At 46.5% G+C, this 20,323-nt stretch overlaps 1 protein-coding gene across 3 annotated transcripts in view; it reads left to right on the top strand.

The window, feature by feature from the left end:
* DNMBP (dynamin binding protein) overlaps positions 1-13,571 on the top strand; it is a 129,743-nt gene extending 116,172 nt beyond the window's left edge. For all 3 annotated transcript variants that reach the window (XM_030808576.1, XM_003255335.4, XM_030808580.1), the window contains 6 exons: positions 207-335; positions 2,521-2,853; positions 3,245-3,424; positions 4,922-5,120; positions 8,777-9,327; positions 11,804-13,571. In XM_030808576.1, coding sequence (XP_030664436.1) covers positions 207-335; positions 2,521-2,853; positions 3,245-3,424; positions 4,922-5,120; positions 8,777-9,327; positions 11,804-11,989 — 1,578 coding nt within the window. In that variant the 3' untranslated portion in view covers positions 11,990-13,571. The remainder of the gene's footprint in view (positions 1-206; positions 336-2,520; positions 2,854-3,244; positions 3,425-4,921; positions 5,121-8,776; positions 9,328-11,803) is intronic.
* The last annotated feature ends 6,752 nt before the right edge of the window (positions 13,572-20,323 follow it).

Raw genomic sequence — 20,323 nt, forward strand, 5'->3', positions numbered from 1 at the left:
TTAAGAATTAAAAGTCTTAGACTATTCTCTGTGCCCCGTAAGTCATAGTTTATGAAATATGCTTATTTCAAAGCTAAAATACCAGATTAGTGAGAAAATTTCAAATTATGGAACTCATTTTTCCCAGACTGCTATTCAGGGTGATGTATGACAAAGGCTGGAAAGCTCTGTCTGTTCTGACTTGTGTCTGTCCTAACTGGCTCCAGGAGTCCGCATGTGTGAAAGTAGTGGCTGCTGTGAGCATGTGGGATGTGTGCATGGAGAGAGGACACCGGGACCTGGAGCAGTTCGAGAGGGTGCATCGCTACATCAGTGACCAGCTCTTCACAAACTTTGTAAGTAACTTTTTCTTCAAAAGTTGGCCCCCTTCCCAGGGTCATCTCAAATACATCAGCTCATACAAGTCAGTTCCATGGACACAGGCCCTGGGCACCAGGCATATTAGTCATCCTTTAGCTATATTCATATTGGGGTTTGATATTCACAACATGACTTTCAATTAGTTAAAGGGAAATGTAGGACCTGTGTCTGTACAAACAGGTTTTTTAAAAAAAATAGCTTGTGATTAATTTAGTTTCAGAGGACAAAGGAAAACTAGGCAATGAACTCTGATCAAATAAAAGCAACTATAGGAATAATACTTGAAGAGGGTCTGGGCACAGTGGCTCATGCCTGTAATCCTAGCACTTTGAGAGGCGGAGGCAGGCAGATCACTTGAGGTCAGGAGTTCAAGACCAGCCTGGCCAAGGTGGTGAAACCCTGCCACTACTAAAATACAAAAATTAGCAGGGCATGGTGGCGGGCACCTGTAATCCCAGGTACTCAGGAGGCCAAGGCCGGAGAATAGCTTGAACCCAGGAGGAGGAGGTTGCAGTGAACCAAGATAGCACCACTGTACTCCAGCCTGGGCAACAGAGCAAGACTCTGCCTCGAAAAAAAAAAAAAAAAAAAAAAAAACACCTTGAAGACAAATATTTAGGAATATAGTTAATATGTTACCAAAGAGATTTGAGATGGTAAAAACTACTTTAAGGCTGGGCACAGTGGCTCACGCCTCTAATCCCAGCACTTTGGGAGGCCGAGGTGGGCGAATCACCTGAGGTTGGGAGTTGAGACCAGCCTGACCAACATGGAGAAACCCCGTCTCTACTAAAAATACAAAATTAGCCAGATGTAGTGGCGCACACCTGTAATCCCAGCTACTCAGGAGGCTGAGGCAGGAGGATCGCTTGAACCTGGAAGGTGGAGGTCATGGTGAGCCGAGATCATGCCATTGTACTCCAGCCTGGGCAACAAGAGCGAAACTCTGTCTCAAAAAAAAATTACTTGAAGTACTGAAGACCAAATTTCTTGAGAAATTCTAAATCCATATATATGGGATTGTTTAATCCCTTGTAGAAAAAACTGGATGGGGTTTGATAGTTTCGTAGGGATCTATAAGTGGCCTGAGGGTGAAAAAGACATGCCCACCTGGGGAGCTGACAGGTGTTCTAATTGTACATTATTTTTAATAAGATGCTACTAAGTACTACTAAGTACCTGTTTATGTTCTTTATGTATTCATTGCCTTACCCTTAATGTCTGTGTGTTAGAAAGAATTAAAGAGAAAAATTTATTATTTTTGTTTTGAGACGGAGTCTCACTCTGTCACCCAGGCTGGAGTGCAGTGGCACAATCTCGGCTCACCGCAACCTTTGCCTCCCAGGTTCAAGTGATTCTTCTGCCTCAGCCTCCCGAGGAGCTGGGACTACAGGCGCGCACCACCACACCTGCCTAATTTTTGTATTTTTAGTAGAGACGGGGTTTCGCCAGGCTGGTCTCAAACTTCTGACCTCAAGTGATCTGACCACCTCGGCCTCCCAAAGTGCTGGGATTATGGGCATGAGCCACCGTTCCCAACCAAGAGAAAAATTCTTTGGAAGATAAAAATGGAGGCTGTGTGCGGTGGCTCACCCCTGTAATCCCAACTACTTGGGAGGCTGAGGCTGCAGTGAGTCGAGATTGTGCCACTGCACTCCAGCCTGGGTGACAGAGCAAGACTCTGTCTCAAAAAAAAAAAAAAAAAAAAAATGGGTATTACCTGGTTATGATTAAAGGTTTATGAGTGTTTGAAAGTTATTCCACCTCAGATTTATGTAACAACTAACTCTGGAGTTAAATTCAAGCTGTGTAGACATGTACACATAATAAATGTTACCAGGTAAACTTCACATCTGGTTTCCAATGCACACATCATATCAGTGTGCAGCTTAGCATTTATCACCTCAAGGAGCTCAAGTGAGATTAGCATATTTTACATACTCTTTGATGTGGGAATTGAAGTATCTAGTGAGAAGTCTTGTGGAGTATTTAAGTAGAGTCTAGTGATGGGTTAGTAGAATACTGTTGTAGATCTGTATGGGTTTAGCTTGTGTACTAGAAACAATCAGGACACAACAAAATCAGCCTTAAGAGTGACTTGGATAATCACAAATGTGGGATGCTGTCCAGCTGAGCAATGTGCCTTTCTCGTCCCTACAGAAGGAGAGGACAGAGCGGCTTGTCATCTCCCCCTTAAATCAGTTACTGAGCATGTTTACAGGGCCCCATAAGCTGGTACAGAAACGCTTTGATAAGCTCCTGGACTTCTATAACTGTACAGAACGGGCAGAGAAGCTAAAGGACAAGAAGACTCTGGAGGAGCTGCAGTCGGCCCGGAACAACTATGAGGCCCTGAATGCGCAGCTGCTGGATGAGCTGCCCAAGTTCCACCAGTACGCCCAGGGCCTCTTCGCTAACTGTGTCCATGGCTACGCTGAAGCCCACTGTGACTTCGTGCACCAGGCTCTGGAGCAATTAAAGCCACTGCTTTCGGTGAGTTTCTTATCCCTTCAGTGGGATGGTCATCTATGGCCTTTGCCTGGTATTTTTCTGGGAAAAATGGTAGCATGGTTTGAAAAATTATCTGAACATGTCGCTAGTTCAGCCCTCAGGAATTCTTGATCCCTTAGATGGTGTCATGAAGCCTGTGGCTTCTGAAACATCCTTTTCCCTCTTGAGCAGTTCCCAGAAGAGCCAGCCAACCTGGCCCGCAGGCAGTGCCCTGGAGAACTTGTGCCTTGCATCAGACTGCTGAGTCGGTAGCTCAGAGAGTGAGATGCAGCTGAACTTTAGCTTCCAGTGGTTCTAAGGAGACTCTGTCAGTCTGGGATCTTTCATTGTGTTTTCTTCTTTTCTCTATCTCTGCTCTTCCCATGGACTCCAGTTACTCAAAGTGGCTGGCAGAGAGGGAAACCTTATTGCCGTCTTCCACGAAGAGCACAGCAGAGTTCTGCAGCAACTCCAGGTTTTCACCTTCTTCCCGGAGTCTCTACCAGCTACCAAGAAGCCATTTGAGAGGAAAACCATTGACCGCCAGTCTGCTCGAAAGCCACTCCTGGGCTTGGTGAGTAGGGAACTGAGAGCAGCAGCCCTGCCTCGGGGTAAAGAGTGGGAACCCTGCAGCCAGGCCCCCAGGCCCAGATCCCACTATTGGAGTTTCTGTATTTCATAATAAATGGAGAATAGTGGTTGCATTCTCACCCATCATGGGCTCATGCATTCGCCATTTTTTTTATTTTTTATTTTTTTTGAGACAGAGTCTCATTCTGTTGCCAGGCTGGAGTGCAGTGGTGTGATCTCGGCTCACTACAACCTCCGCCTTCTGGGTTCAAGTGAATTCTCCTGCTTCAGCCTCCCAAGTAGCTGGGACTACAGGCACACGCCACTATGCCCAGCTAATTTTTGTATTTTTTAGTAGAGATGGGGTTTAACCATGTTGGCCAGGGTGGTCCTCGATCTCTTGACCTTGTGATCTGTCCGCCTCGGCCTCCCAAAGTGCTGGGATTACAGGCATGAGCCACCATGCCCAGGCTTTTTGGCAGGGGGTGGGGGCATTCACCCAGTATTAATTCATTGGTTCATTAATTCAGGAAACTGATTTAAGGGTATATTAATTCTGCCAGGCCCATTTTTTATCATGTATTCATAAAAGTAATACAGCTAAACAGTTAATGGTTGGCTGCCTTTTTTACCTGGAGTTACAGTCTTTTAACTCAGTTCTTCCACATTTTAAAAATTAGCATAAGGCACACCAGCTAGAAGACTGCTTGATACATCTTTGCTTACAATATTCTTGCCCCATATGATCCATAGACATTCATTTATATTACCTTAAAAGAGAGAATTCAGATTTTTTGAGACAGAGCCTTGCTCTGTCACCCAGGCTGGAGTACAGTGGCCTGATCTTGGCTCACTGCATCCCCTCCACCCTCCCAGGTTCAAGTGATTCTCCTGCCTCCGCCTCTTGAGTAGCTGGGATTACAGGCATGCATTACCATGCCTGGCTAGTTTTTGTATTTTTAGTAGAGACAGAATTTCGCTATGTTGACCAGACTGGTCTCCAACTCCTGGCCTCAAGTGATCTGCCCACCGTGACCTCTCAAAGTGCTGGGATTACGGGTGTGAGCCACCATGCCCAGCCTGAATTTATTATTACCTTTTTTCCTATGACTTCCTTGCTTTCACAGCTGGGGAAGTCAAGATAGGGAAATTCTCGGTTAGGTTCATCTAACAAAATACAAGAAGACCTACTAATATCACTTAGATATTTTGATTTTTTTTTTAAGTGGCATTTTAATCACATGTTTGTCACAAGAAAACAAATGTAAGAATAGGTGTGTATTAAATTTTCTTAACTATAAAGGCATCAAACATTGCCTAAGGGCTCTTGATTTTACCTAGCCACATGGGCTGGCTTCATCACAAAAACATCTGATGGGAGTGAGATGGGCAGTGATTGACTGTCCCTGCCTCATTTCTGAGACTGGCCACATGTTGGGATGAAATATGGCTGCTGGGGTAGTGGCCACTGAGAGATTTTTGTTGACGTCTTACCTTTCAGCCAAGTTACATGCTACAGTCAGAGGAACTCCGGGCCTCCCTCCTGGCCAGGTATGCCCCTGAAAAACTCTTCCAGGCAGAACGGAACTTCAATGCTGCTCAAGACTTGGATGTCTCACTTTTGGAAGGTGACCTGGTGGGTGTGATTAAGAAAAAAGACCCCATGGGCAGTCAGAACCGCTGGCTGATTGACAATGGAGGTAAGAATTTTAAGCAGCAGGGGATTGTAACTGGAAAAAAAAAATAGTAGTTTTGGCTGCACCCAAATCTGGACTAGGCCAGGAAAAAAAAAAGTTTCTTTAATTAAAGGGAAAAATAACCTGAAAAATAACCTTAACCTGCTCTAGACAGTGAAGATCATTACTGAAACAAGACCTCTTTTTGTTTTGACAAATTCCAGAGGAGACACCGTTGCTTATCATGAAAGCACTTGCCATATCCTACGGCACTTATAGGCAGGAAGTCCTACCTCATGGAATCCTGTTCCTTCTTAGCCTGTTCCTAGTGTGCCACAAAATAAGCTGCCCTCCTTTCAATTTGTGTGTGTGTGTGTGTGTGTGTGGCAGTCTTGCTCTGTTGCCCAGGCTGGAGTGCAGTGGCACAATCATAGCTTATTACTCCTGGGTTCAAGGGATCCTCCTGCCTTAGCTGGGACTACAGGTATGCCATCATGCCCAGCTAATTTTTTTATTTTATAGATATGACGTCTTGCCATGTTGTCCAGGCTGGTCTCCAACTTCTAGGCTCAAGCCATCCTCCTGCCTGGACCTCCTAAAATGCTGGGATTATAGGTGTGAGCCACCACACCCAGCACCTCTTCCAGTTTCCATGAATTTGTCTTGTGGAAATTAAAAACCTGTAGGATTTCATTTGCTTTCTTCCCTCCATAACAGTTTTACCTCATGACTAGGGAATTACTTTAAAAACAGCTTATAACTTTTTTGGAGGGAGAGTGATTTACAGAATTTAAGTAAGTGTACAGGGGATAATACTGATCTGTAATCCCTGTTTCCAAAATCCAAAAAGCTCTAAAAAACAAGGATTTTTCTCAGAACACTTTTGCCAAAACCTGAATGAAGGTGATGTGAGACTATTTATAATTGTAACTTATCCCTTTTGGTGTGAATAGTCATGTGTATATATTTTTCATTTTTATTATTTTTTTGAGACAGGGTCTAGCTCTGTCACCCAGGCTAGAGTGCAGCGGCACAATCTCAGCTCACTGCAACCTCTGCCTTTAAGCGATTCTCCTGCCTCAGCCTCACAAGTAGCATGCACCACCACACCTGGCTAACTTTTTGTATTTTTTGTAGAGACAGGGTTTCACCATGTTGACCAGGCTGGTCTCCAACTCCGAACCTCAGGTGATCCACCCGCCTTGACCTCCCAAAGTGCAAGGATTACAAACACGAGCCACGGCACCTGGCCTTATTTTTTTGAAATGCTTGATTGCAGTCTGATTCAGCCAAAAGGTTGCTCACATCATGGATGGATGAATACAGCTCCAACATGAATGACACAGAAACATCAGAACTTTCCTATTTGCAATTATATGAGATACTTTAAGTTTTAGTTTATAACTGACACATGTTCATATCTATGGGGTACAGTGCAGTAATTTTGAGATAGGGTCTAGCTTTGTCACCCAGGCTGGATTGTAGTGGCACAATCTTGGCTCACTGCAGCCTCCACCTCCCCAGGCTCAAGCAATCCTGTCTCGGCCTCCTGAGTAGCTGGGACCAGAGGCACGCGTGACCATGCCCAGTTAATTTTATTTTAGTAGAGACAGTCTCCCTGTGTTGCCCAGGCTATAAACTTGTCATTTCTTTGCAGAGATATTCAGAATCCTTGGCTTCTAGCCATCTTGAAATATACATTATTATTAGCTATAGTAACCTTCCTGTGCAATAGAATACCAGAGCTTATTTCTCCTAACTTTGTATCTGTTGAGCAACCTCTCCCCAGACTCACCTCCCCATATAGCCACACCTCCCCCTCCACCACCCCCAGCCTCTGGTATCTGGCATTCTACTCTCAACCTCTATGAGACCAACTTGTCTAGATTCCATGTGAATGAGATTCTATGGTATTTGTCTTTATGTGCCTGGCTCATTTCATTTAACATGTCCTCCAGGTTCAACCATGTGGCTGCAAATGACAGGATCTCATTCTGAATATTCATTAACAGAATTGATTATGGGGTGCTGACCCTGCTGGGGGGTTTTACAAAATATGTAGTATAGGTACTTGACTACCTTCCCAGAATTAAAAGAATCTGAATTCCAAAACATATCTGGCCCTAAGCATTTTAGGTAGGGATTGTGGTCCCTGTCTAGACAGACATCTATGTATTCACCACTCAGAACTGAAAAATGTCACATTTCTTGGTTTCTTTAAAAGCATCTTGTGGATTTTTTTTCTCCCCACTTCTGCTTACCCAGAACGAGAGATTAAAAGTGGGACAGGAAGGACAGAGGATAGAGCCTGTTAGGGTGACATCAGGTGACAGCTACTGCTGGGGTCAGAGACAGATGGACCTAAAGTCCCAAGCTGTTTAAGAAACTGCTCCACCCTTTGGTTTTTATCAACTCAAACTTGAGAAGTGGTAGCAAGAAGCCACAATATTCAGATCAGCTGTCAGGTACAGGAAATGCATCAAAGATCAGTAGAGTGATGGCCATTGTTCTCATGGAGGCTACATACTCTAGGTCTGTGCCTTGACAGTGTTATGAAAAATTGTCATGTGGATGCTCACGCAATCCCTAATTTATACTTGAGTTTTAGCTGAAAGCCCCTTTGGTCATCATCTTGGGCAATTTATTAAAGTGAACCATGTGCAGTACACGTCATGTGTATATTCTAACAAACAGTTTCCTACATTAGAACATCCTTCCAGTATATCCAGACTCCCAGAGCAAAGGATTCACATGTCCTGGAGGGAAAGAGGGCAGGGAGGTCTATGGAGGGGCTTCTTGAGCCGAGGCTTTTTGAGACGGAGTTTCGTTCTTGTTGCCCAGGTTGGAGTGCAATGGCGTGGTCTTGGCCCACTGCAACGTCTGGCTCCTGGGTTCAAGCAATTCTCTTGCCTCAGCCTCCTGAGTAGCTGGGATTACAGGCGCACACCACCACACCCGGCTAATATTTTCGTATTTTTAATAGAGACGGGGCTTCACCGTGTTGGCCAGGCTGGTTGTGAACTCCTGACCTCTGGTGATCTGCCCGCCTCAGCCACCCAAAGTGCCTGGATTACAGATATGAGCCACTGTACCCAGCTTTTTTTTTTTAAATAGAGATGAAGTCTCGCTGTGTTGACCAGGGAACTGGGCTCAAGCAATCCTCTCATCTCAGTTTCCCAAAGAGCTGGGATTACAGGCCTGAGCCCCCGTGTGCAGGCGAGGCTGGTTCTTAACTCGGTCTTTCCCACACTTGCTGTATTTGAACGTAGGCTCAATCAAGCCTTCCTCTTAGGCATGATCTCAGTGTCCTGTGACATTCTCTTCCCAGGCCGGTTCCCAGACATGGATTGTTTTCATTGCTGTCTTCTCGGTTGGCCATGGACCTCCTGGGCACGCATCTGTTGTGAGGTTGTGACATGAATGAACCGGCAGGCAGCTGCGGCTCTTCATCTCTACCTACACATATCACATCCTGGGACTGAGTGTTCCAAGTTGCTTTGTCACTAGGCATTTTATTTTGTGTCTCTCGCTATTGGCCTGGCTTTTGAGTTTTTGTTTTACTCTTCATTTTACAGATGAATAACCTAGCTTTTAGATCCGTTTTTTTTCTTTCAATGTGCCCTCTGTCTGTCCAGCCTTCTGCTAAGAGTTCTTGTTTATATTTCCTGTTTCCTTTGTAGTCACCAAAGGCTTCGTGTACAGCTCCTTCCTAAAGCCCTACAATCCTCGCCGCAGCCACTCCGATGCCTCTGTGGGCAGCCACTCCTCCACAGAGTCTGAGCACGGCAGCTCCTCCCCCAGGTTCCCACGCCAGAACAGCGGCAGCACCCTGACCTTCAACCCCAGCAGCATGGCTGTATCCTTTACCTCGGGGTCTTGCCAGAAGCAGCCTCAAGATGCATCTCCTCCGCCCAAGGAATGTGACCAAGGAACTCTCAGTGCATCCCTAAATCCGAGTAATTCAGAGAGTAGTCCTTCCAGATGCCCTTCAGACCCAGACTCTACCTCCCAGCCAAGGTCAGGGGACTCTGCAGATGTAGCTAGAGATGTAAACCAACCCACTGCCACCCCGAGGAGCTACCGGAACTTCAGGCATCCAGAAATAGTTGGCTACTCCGTACCAGGACGAAATGGGCAAAGTCAAGACCTTGTCAAAGGATGTACAAGAACAGCCCAGGCTCCGGAAGACAGAAGTGCAGAGCCAGACAGCAGTGAGGCAGAAGGCAACCAGGTGAGTGCGTAAGCGGCCTGCCACTGTGACACAGGTGGCAGCAGATGTGTTGTGGGTACCGGCGGGGGTGAGGCAGAAGCGGCTTGCCTGAGGCCTAGGGGTGATCTGAGATGAGCTCGCAGACACATCTTTCAAGCACACAAGGAATCTCTGCCATCAGAGCCTTCTGAGCACCTTCCCTTCCTGATACTTCACAGGCTATTCCTGGACCCCTCTGTGTCACTGGGTGTTTAAAAGGTGCCATAATGACAACTTCATTACTCTTCCAGTTCACTAATTCTTCAGTTATATAACATCCATTTAATCCACTTGTTTGGTTTTTGATTCAAGTAACCATAATTTTTTGTTTTTGAGGAGTTTGTCACCCAGGATGGAACACAGTAGCATGATCTTAGCTCACTGCAACCTCCACCTCTCAAGTTCAAGCAATTCTCATGTCTCAGCCTCCTGAGTAGCTGGGATTACAGATGTACACCAACACACCCAGCTAATTTTTGTATTTTCAGTAGAGACAGGCTTCACCATGTTGGCCAGGCTGGTCTGGAACTGCTGGCCTCAAGTGATCCGCCTGCCTCAGCCTCCCAAAGTACTGGGATTACAGGCGTGAGCCATCGTGCCCAGCCCCAGTTTTTCCTATTCTCTTTGTAATGGCCTGTTCCTGTTTATGAGTTTGATTGTAGGCTTTGTATCTCAAACGTTTGGGGGTTTTTTTTTTTTGGAGACAGAGTCGCTCTGTCGCCCAGGCCGGAGTGCAGTGGCGCAATCTCAGCTCACTGCAACCTCCGCCTCCCAGGTTCAAGCAATTCTCCTGCCTCAGCTTCCTGAGTAGCTGGGACTACTTTATTAGAGACAGTGTTTCACTATGTTGGCCAGGATGGTCTCGATCTCCTGACCTCGCTGCCTGCCTTGGCCTCCCAACTTGCTGGGATTACAGGCGTGAGCCACTACACCTGGCCATATCTTGAACTAACCTGTATGCTTTAAAGCCACTTTCAGATTCACAGCTGCAGAATCTTTGCTTCACCCTTTGTTGCCTTTGCTCGCTCTTCAGCGGAGCATCTTCCTGTGTTGACTGTCAGGTTTGTCTGCGAGCTCATCTCCAGCAGGATTTAACCTCATGGGAAGGCCCGGTCGTGTCCTAGGTTGTAGAGGTGCTGCCTCTGCCACTGTCTGGATTCTAAGAGTCCTGTTTTTACCCACTTTCTCAGTTCAGGCTTCCCATAGCACATTCCTCAGTGCCACAGCCGAGCTTTGTGCATGCTCGTTTTTCTGGTGATTTCTCTTACTACCTACTTCCCGAGTCAAACATCCCCATTCTGGGCCTACCAAGCAGACAGTTATTATAGACACATCAAATTATAGACACATCAAGGGGAAAAAAAGAACCTTTCTTAGATTGAGTTTGAGCAGGGAATGTAGTTGTAGTCTCAGCTCCAGTCCCTGACCAGGTCCTAAAGCTCCAGCCCTGGGCACATGTCCCTCCCTCTGGCCCCCATGGGCCTCATGGCTGCTTCTCCTCCCTGAGCCCCTCCCTTCCATGGGCATTAGATCATGAGATCTTTGTTTGTGGCATCTAAAGATCAACTTTTCTTTGAAGTTGGTTGTGGTTTTCTGGTTTTTCTTTTTCAGAATTTGTGTTTGAGGTATGGAAGAGTATGCTCATCTTCTACCCTTTAAAGCAATTCTGAAAGACTGAAAAGGTAGTTTTTTTTTAAATGGAGTCTTGCTCTGTTGCCCAGGCTGGAGTGCAATGGTGCAACCTCTGCCTCCTGGGTTCAGGCAATTCTCCTGCCACAGCCTCCGGAGTAGCTGGGATCACAGGTGTTCACCATCATGCTTATTTTTCCGTATTCGTGGTAGAAATGGGGTTTCACACCATGTGACCAGCTGGTCTGAAACTCCTGACCTCTAGTGATCCACCCTCAGCCTCCCAAATTGGTGTTTGTTTCCAGACAGAGTCTCACTCTGTCGCCCAGGGTCTGGAGTCCAGTGGCGCGATCTTGGCTCACTGCAACCTCTGCATCCTGGGTTGGAGCAATTCTCCTGCCTCAGCCTCCTGAGTAGCTGGGATTAGAAGTGTGCGCCACCACGCCCAGCTAATTTTTGGATTTTTAGTAGAGGTGGGGTTTCACCATGTTGGCCAGGCTGGTCTTAAACTCCCGACTTCAGGTGATCCACCCATCTCAGCCTCCCAGGGTGCTGAGATTACAGGCACGAGCCACTGTGCCTGGCCATATTGGTGTTTTCTTTTAATCATCCCTATTATGGTAGCCATCATCCATATGTACCTATTTAAATTTATTTTAGTTAAAATTAAATAAGATTAAAAATTCAGTTCCTCTGTCTCACTAGCCATATTTCAGGGGCTCAGTAGCCACATGTGTGCATGTGGATGTGGAACCCTCCCCATCACCGCACGAAGCTGTTGGATGGCATTGCTCCCAGCAATTTCCCATTTTCTCTCTCTCCCTCACAGGTCTATTTTGCTGTCTACACCTTCAAGGCACGAAACCCAAATGAGCTGAGCGTGTCAGCCAATCAGAAACTCAAGATCCTCGAGTTTAAAGATGTTACAGGAAATACAGAGTGGTGGTTAGCTGAGGTTAACGGGAAGAAGGGCTACGTTCCCTCCAATTATATCCGCAAAACCGAGTACACCTGAGCCCACGTTGCCTGCCACCCAGCCTTGCTGCCTTTGCTTTCAGTCCGCCGAGGGTTCTGGCGGCCCACCGAGAGGGCGCCTGCTCCTGAGACACAGGCCGTCTGCGTTGCTTAACCATGGCATGGTGGAGCACACCACAGATCTTGTTCTCCTCGATTGGGTTGTAAACCTTGATGCTCACTAGAATCTCTAGAATTTGAAATGGACCCTGGGGCTTTGCAAATGACTTAGTGACCATGAGAAGAGAGACAAGTCTTGGAGCTGGCTTTTGGAAAGGAGAAATTTGCAGTCAGAAGCCCAGTGTCCTATGTATGCAGGAAGCTGTGCTCTAGCAATAGACAGTGTTGGTATTGGTTGTGCTGTACTGCGTTTGGGGTGGCCCCATGTTCCATGCTCAGCTGACCAGATGCCAACTCAGATGAAAAGAATTAATGGCTCTGGGCACCCCGTGAGGCAGTGCTTGCACGTGGCCGGGAGTTTGTTGGGATTGAACCAAACCTAGTGCTTCAAAGCTCCTGGGACACCTCCAGTGTCCAGCACACATTCTCATACATACTGCCCCTAATTTCTAAAGTCCCTAAAGCACTACCTTCTGTAACCTTGTTTCTTTTACTCTATTCCCAGATTAGTTATGCAAAATTCAACTGCTTTCTACTTTTAGAAGTGTTTAGGGTCTTTATTTTCTGTTGACCCTTCATCTGAAAGATTCTCTTCCCTTGTTAGGTACAATCACTGCCCCCCGCCACATTTTTTTTTTTTTTTTTTGAGGTGGGGTCTTGCTGTGTTGCCCAGGCTGGTCTTAAACGCCTGGGCTCAAGCAACCTTCCCACCTCCCTGCTGGGATTACAGGTGTGAGCCACCATACGCCAACCTCAATGACACCTTTCTGATGGTCTCTACACAGTCTATGATGTCTGGTGGCCCCCTGCCCTGGACTCAATAATTGATAGATTTTCCTAGAATAACAGTATGAGAGCTCCAGCCATTCCATTAAAAGTATTAGTTCTGCTTTGCGCTGAAACCAGTTGAGCCTAATGGAAGACTGGATGTCTTTCTTCTTCATCCAAGCACCCTAATGACTGTTTAGTTACATCCATAGATGCAGACAACATACCTGTGACTTACTTGAATTGGGATAAGCCATTCCAGAAGTAGCTTATCCTAGACTTGGAAATAAGATTTTTTCGCCACTAACTTCCATGCTTTAGAGATGACATTCAAAGCCAGATTCCCAAGTGCCTGATCATACCTCCCAGTCTCAGGAAGATATTTGCCTACCCCTTAGACCAAGAATCTTAAGGTCTTCCCCAGCTATGAAGCCTATCTTGGAATGGGAAACCATGAGATTTGTCTTTTAAGAGAAAGGGAAGAAATAGCCTTACAGCCCCTGTTCCTCCAAGTGCACATTTAGCCTTAAAATCCTGGGAGTCTGGGGAGACACCATGGAGTCCTTACATCCACAGTGTCTCTGCTGGTCGTGGTCAGAAGGCAGTAATGCAAGAGTCCATTTGTGAAGAGTGTTTCTATGTAGAGATGTTTATATTTAAGTAGTTTTTATAAATAAAAGCATTTCTAATGGCCATGGATGTTTTCTTGATTTCCATGTTTAAGCTGAACGGGTTTTTTTTAAGCTGAATGTTTTTCCTGGGCTTTTGTGGATGCCTTCTTGACAATGAGTGATGTCCAGATCTGGGAGAATGGGAGAGGCTAACTGAAGAAATGCAGGCCCAAAGTCATTTTGTCAGAGATTCTAACAGAATCTCTATATACTCAGGCTGAGTGTGGTGGTTCACACCTGTAATCCCACCAGCACTTTGGGAGGCCAAGGTGGGCAGATCAGTTGAGGCCAAGAGTTTGAGACCAGCCTGGCCAACATGGTGAAACACCATCTCCACTGAAAATACAAAAATTAGCCAGGCATGGTGCTGCATGCCAATAGTCCTGGCTAATCAAGTGGCTGAGAATTGCTTGAACCTGGGTGGCAGAGGTTGTAGTGAGCCAAGATCAAACCACTGTACTCCAGCCTGGGCGATAGCAAGACACTGTCTCAAAAAAAACAATCTCTGTATACTCAAAAGATATCCATGCTGCAGGTGACTGCCTCTATTTTCATCTTGTCCTGTGAAATTCTAACAGAACAGAAGAGCTGGGATCTCTAGGGGATAAGTATTTCTCTGATACTGCAGATGTGGATGCTGATACACAAGGTTATCTAACAAGGTCACGGAGCAGCAGCTCAGGCAGTTGGGGGCAGGGAAGGAAGTGGCAGGGCTAGTGGCAGAGGTGGGATTGAGGACAGTATGGTGGGTGACTGACAGTAAAGCGATCACCCAGTGTTAAGGAATAGAAATCACAGTTGAATTGGGTAGGCTGCAGGAAAGCAGCTGACAATTCACCTATGCTACTCTCACGTGATAGACTAGGAAAATGGGGTCCAGAGACATTCATACTCACCCAAGTCATATATCAAGTTTTTGAGGGGTTGTGAATTGAAACGGGCCTGCAGGCTCAGGCTGAGTCTGTACACGTTGTTCTGGAGCCAGACTGTCTGGCTTCTGACACTTAGCAGCTTTGTGACCTTGGCAACTTACCCACCTCTGTCTCAGTTCCCTGGTTGAGGTAGAGATAGTAATAGCATCCACCTTGTAGAGTTGATAGGAGGATTCCGTGAGTTAATACATGCAGCATGCTGCAACAGGACAGCTGCGAGATACTGGAGTAGGACTTTCAGTGCTTGTCCCCCCCATGGAAACATCTTAAACTATCCATGCATGAAAATACCCTAAGTGCTAAGAAAACCACTTGAGAGATGACAGCACCTGGGTGTCACATGCAAATATTAAGAAAAGATGCATTGGAGAGGGCAGGGAGGACATGTTCACAGGACCTTTGCCAACCCCTCTCTCTCAGCTGCAGGCAGCACAGCACACATCGGAACACCCTCTGCATGGGGGGAAGAGAGGGAATCAAGTCCCAGATTCAACCTTGGACCTCAGCAGTACCCCAGTAAAACCCAGTGCCCAGCAGGCCCTCACAGCCCCAGACTCCAGGCTGGTGGCTGCACACTTGCCCCCAGGCCTGCCTGTAGCATAGAAGCTTCACAGGGGAATGCCTGAGACCACTATGGACACTCATGTGACTCACATTTGCTCAAGACCACACACCTGCCCATTCTTGATAGAGGAGTAGTAAGGGCCTAGGATTACAAGCCCTTACTATTCTAGATAACCTATCTATGTATCTAGGATATATGGATCCCAGGTTTCTAGCTTAGGAGACAGCAGAGAAATGATGGGTGCCAATGGACCATCCAGCTGGAAAGGGGAAAGAAATACATGCAAAGCATTTCAACAGGCTTGGTGCTTACTACCAAGTTCACTGTGGGTCAAATCATTGACCTGTTTCCTTATGTTCCCCCTCTTGATTAAAGCCATGAGGAAGAAGAACCCAGAAATACAGTCCTGGATGGAGTTTGTGTCTTGTAGGAGCTGGTTATTACCAGCTTGTACCCACTGCTCCCACAGCACCCTCTCCACCCAAAGCACCCACCATCAAATTCCCCTTCCAGCTCTGCAGATCTGGCAGGAGGTTAGTGTGAAGGAATCACATCAGATCTAGGTAAGAAAAAGATTCAGCCACTCTCCTCTTGCCTTACTGTCCTATCTCAACATCTCTATGCATCCAGAACACTTTCTTAAAGCACAAAACCTACTTCAACAAAGACATGAAGAGTAGTATAGACCTTTACAGAAGATTTCTTGTGGGTATGAAAGACGACAACCCCACCTATGACAAGGCAGAACTTTCTGGAAATACTGCTTTTCAACATCAACACAAGACTTCTACTTTTTCTGGCATCAGTCCAACTCTCCCTCAATATTCCTCTCCCCACCCATTTTCCTACTGCCGAGCTTTCCCCTCTTCCTCCCTGTCCCCTGCTCCCCTTTTTAAGTCAAATGACATGAGTTCTTGCATTGGCATCTACCCCAAGTACCAACATCATCACACCAGAACAAAGGCCTCATGGCCACACAGTGCAAACAAACAGAAGACTCTCAGAATATGAGGGGATGGCCAGACGTTTCTACTTAGTTATTTTGTATTATATATGATGCTAATATGAGTGCCTGGGTTCCAAGGAATATCCCATGGCACACAATGTCCTCAAGAGAGTCTGAAAGCTTTCTAGGAAGCTCAGGGGTCTGTCCAAAATAGCATCTTCCACTCACTGAGCCAGGCACTGTGCCAAGGCTTACCCTGCATTATCCTATGTCACCCCCTACCCCCCCCCCCAACAAAAGAACACTACAAGGTACGTAGAAGTAACAAAACTGATGCTCAGAGCCCAGCGGTCGAGGCTGCAGGAAGCCGTGATCGCACCACTGCACTCCAGCCTGGACAGCAGAGTGAGACCGTCTCAAAAACAGAAAGACTGATGCTCAGAGGATAAGAAACTCAACCAGGTTTACCCAGATAGAAATAGTAAGACTCAGATTTCAATCCCAGCCCTGACAGCAAAGCTCATGTATTTAACCCTTTGCTATATACCCACTTGAGAACACACCAGCTCATGTGTACAACCAAAAGGACTTTGGCTCTAAGCCATTGAATGGCCCTCCCTGGTCAGTTCTGTGGGAGCCTTCATCGAAAGAGGACACTGGCTCTTTAAAGGAAGGATTGAATAGCAGTAAGAGTCTAAGCCAGTCTCCATTGCTTTAGGTCAATGTGGAAACAACACATAACCTTCAACTCTCCTCCAGGGCCTGGCCTACACAGAGCTGTCTGGAGCCCTGCCCCTGCTGCCTCTGTTCCTGAACCTTTGGATTTCTTGGAATTCTAATCCTCTAAATCCAATCTTTTGACTGAACCATTTGGAGATTGAGGCCTGCATGCCAGTAGGGAGTACCCCTCACCCCCAGAGGTAACAACTCTTTAGGAAATTTCCAAAATACACCTAGTACCAGTAAATGACCTGCCTGGTTCCCTAATCTTTCCTTCACCATATAGAGGCTTCTGGATAATTTTGGTCCTCAGTTCACTGTTGGGAGTCTTCTATAGCATCTGCTCCAAGTTAAGAAGATCCGCACACTGATCCTAAAATTCATACGGAAACACAAGGGACCCAGAGTAGCCAAAACAATCTTGAAAGAAGGAACAAGATATAAAACTACAATAAGTAAGGCTATGTGAGACTGACATAAGATAGACATAGATTGAGGGTCTAAAACTCTGGCCGGGCACAGTGGGTCACACCTATAACCCCAACACTTTGTGAGGCTGAGGTAGAAGGATCGCTTGAGCCCAGGAATTCGAGACCAACCTAGGCAACATGGTGAAATTCCATTTCTACAAAAAATACAAAACTTAGTTGGGCATGGTGGTTCACGCCTGTAATTCCAGCTACTTGAGAGGTAAAGTAGGAAGATTATTTGAGCCTGGGAGGTTGGGGCTGCAGTGAGCAGTGGTGATCATGCTACTGCACTCCAGCCTGGTGACAGCATGAGACCTCGTCTCAAAAAACATAAAAATAAACCTTTACATATATGGTCAATTCATATTTGACAAAGGTGTCAGAACAACCTAATGGAGAAACAACCATCTTTTACACAGATGGTGCCGGGACAACTGGATATCCACATGCAGGAGAATGAAGTTAGACCGCTTCCTAAACCACACACGAAAATTCACTCCAAATGGAGCATAGACCTAAATGTAAGAGTTAGAGCTACACAATTCTTAAAACGGGAATAAATTCTCACAACCTTGAGTTAAGCTTTAGTTTCTTCAAATGACAACAAAAGTGACCAAAAAAAACAAAAACAAAAAACACCCAGATAAATTAGACCTCATCAAAATGGAAAACTTTTGTGCTTATAATGCCATTGGCCAGGCATGATGGCTCACACCTATAACCGCAGCACCTTGGGAGGCCAAGGCAGGAGGATTTCTTGAGCCCAGGAATCTGAGACCAGCCTGGGCAACACACGGAGAATTCATCTCTACAAAAAAATTTTTTAAATGAGCCAGGCATGGTGGGAGGATTGTTTGAGCCCAGGACGTAGCAACTGCAGTGAGCCATGATTGTGCCACTGCATTCCAGCCTGGGTGACAGAGCAAGACCTCATCTAAAAACAACCAAACACAACAAGAAACGTACTATCAAAGTGAAAAGACAACCTACAGAATAAGAAAAATATATTGCAACTCATACATCTGATAAGGGAATTGTATCCAGAATATATAAAGAAGTCTTATAACTCATTGATAAGAAAATAAACACCCAATTTAAAATTGGGCAAAGGGACCAGGCTTGTTGGCTAACACCTATAATCCCAGCACTGCATGAGGCTGAGGTGGGAGGACTGCTTTAGCCCAGGAGTTCAAGACCAGCCTGGGCAACACACAGAGACCCCACCTCTGCCAATAATAATAATAATAATTAGCTGGGAGTGGTGGTGCCTGCCTGTGGTCCCAGCTACGTGGGAGGCTAAGGTGGGAGGCTCCTGGCTTGAGCCCGGGAGGCTGAGGCTGCAGTGAGCTATAATTGAGCTACTGTACTCCAGTCTGAGTAACAGAGTGAGACCTTGTCTTAAAAGAAAAAGAAAAAAAGCTCAACATCACTAACCAGATAAATGCAAATTGAAACCACAATGAGATATCATCTCACCACAGTTAAAATGGCTTTTATAAAAAAAGACAAGAAAGGGGGGAGGGGCCAAGATAGACTAGGAAGAGCTCCGGTCTGCAGCTCCCAGTGAGACCAATGCAGAAGGCGGGCGATTTCTGCATTTACAACTGAGGTACCCAGTTCATCTCATGGGGGTTAGGCTGTGGGTACAACCCATGGAGGGTGAGCAGAAATAGAGTGGGACGTCGCTTCACCCCGGAAAATCAAGGAACCAGGGGACCTCCCTCCCCCAGCCAAGGGAAGCCGTGAGGGACTGTGCTACCCAGCCCAGATACTACCCTTTTCCCTCGGTTTTTGTAATCTGCAGATCAGGAGATTCCCTCATGTGCCTACACCATCAGGGCCCTGGGTTTCAAGTGCAAAACTGGGCGGCTGTTTGGGCAGACATTGAACTAGCTGCAAGAGTTTTTTTTCATACCCCAGTGGTGCCTGGAACCCCAGTGAGACAGAACCGTTCACTCCTCTGGAAATGGAAAGGGGGCTGAAGCCAGAGAGCCACGTGGTCTCGCTCAGCAGGTCCCGCTCCTACGGAGCCCAGCAAGCTAAGATCCACTGGCTCGAAATTCTCACTGCCAGCACAGCAGTCTCAAGTCAACCTGGGATGACCAAGCTTGGTGCGGGGAGGGGCGTCCGCCATTACTGAGGCTTTAGTAGGCAGTTTTCCCAACAGTGCTAAGGAGATAGGAGGTTTAGACTGGGCGGAATTCACCATGGCATGGCTAAGCAGCCATGGCCAGACTGCTTCTTTAGATTCCTTCTCACTGGGCAGGGCATACTTTGAAGGAAAGGTAACAGCCCCAGTCAGGGGCATACAGATAAAATTCCCACCTCTCTGGGACAGAGCACCTGGGGGAAGGGGTGGCTGTGGGTGCAGCTTCAGCTGATTTAATTGTTCCTGCCTGCCAGCTCTGAAGAGAGCAGCTGATCTTGACAAGAAGGATTCTCCCAGCACAGCGCACCAGCTCTGCTAAGGGACAGACTGCCTTCTCAAGTGGGTTCCTGATCCCTGTGCCTACTGACTGGGAGACCCCTCCCAGAAGGGGTCGACAGACACCTCATACAGGAGAGCTCCAGCTGGCATCAGGCCGGTGCCCCCCTGGGACGAAGCTTCCAGAGGAAGGAGCAGGAAGCTATCTTAGCCTCCACTGGTGATACCCAGGCAAACAGGGTCTGGAGTGGACCTCCAGCAAACTGCAGCAGAACTGCAGCAGAGGGGCCTGACTGTTAGAAGAAAAACAAAGCAACAACATCAACATCAACATCAACAAAAAGGACCCCCACACAGAAACCCCATCCAACCAAAGGTCATCAGCTTCAAAGATCAAAGGTAGGTAAATCCATGAAGATGAGGAAAAACCAGCGCAAAAATGCTGAAAATTCCAAAGACCAGAACGCCTCCTCTCCTCCAAATGATTGCAACTCCTCTCCAGCAAGGGCACAAAACTGGATGGAGAATGAGATTGATGAATTGACAGAAGTAGGCTTCAGAAGGTGGGTAATAACAAACTTTAGCTCTGAGCTAAAGGAGCAAATTCTAACCCAATGCAAGGAAGCTAAGAATCTCGATAAAAGATTATAGGAACTGCTAACTAGAATAACCAGTTTTCAGAGGAACATAAATTACCTGATGGAGCTGAAAAACACAG

The sequence above is a fragment of the Nomascus leucogenys genome, chromosome 3 (assembly GCF_006542625.1).
Source record: "Nomascus leucogenys isolate Asia chromosome 3, Asia_NLE_v1, whole genome shotgun sequence".
Lineage (NCBI taxonomy): Eukaryota > Metazoa > Chordata > Mammalia > Primates > Hylobatidae > Nomascus > Nomascus leucogenys.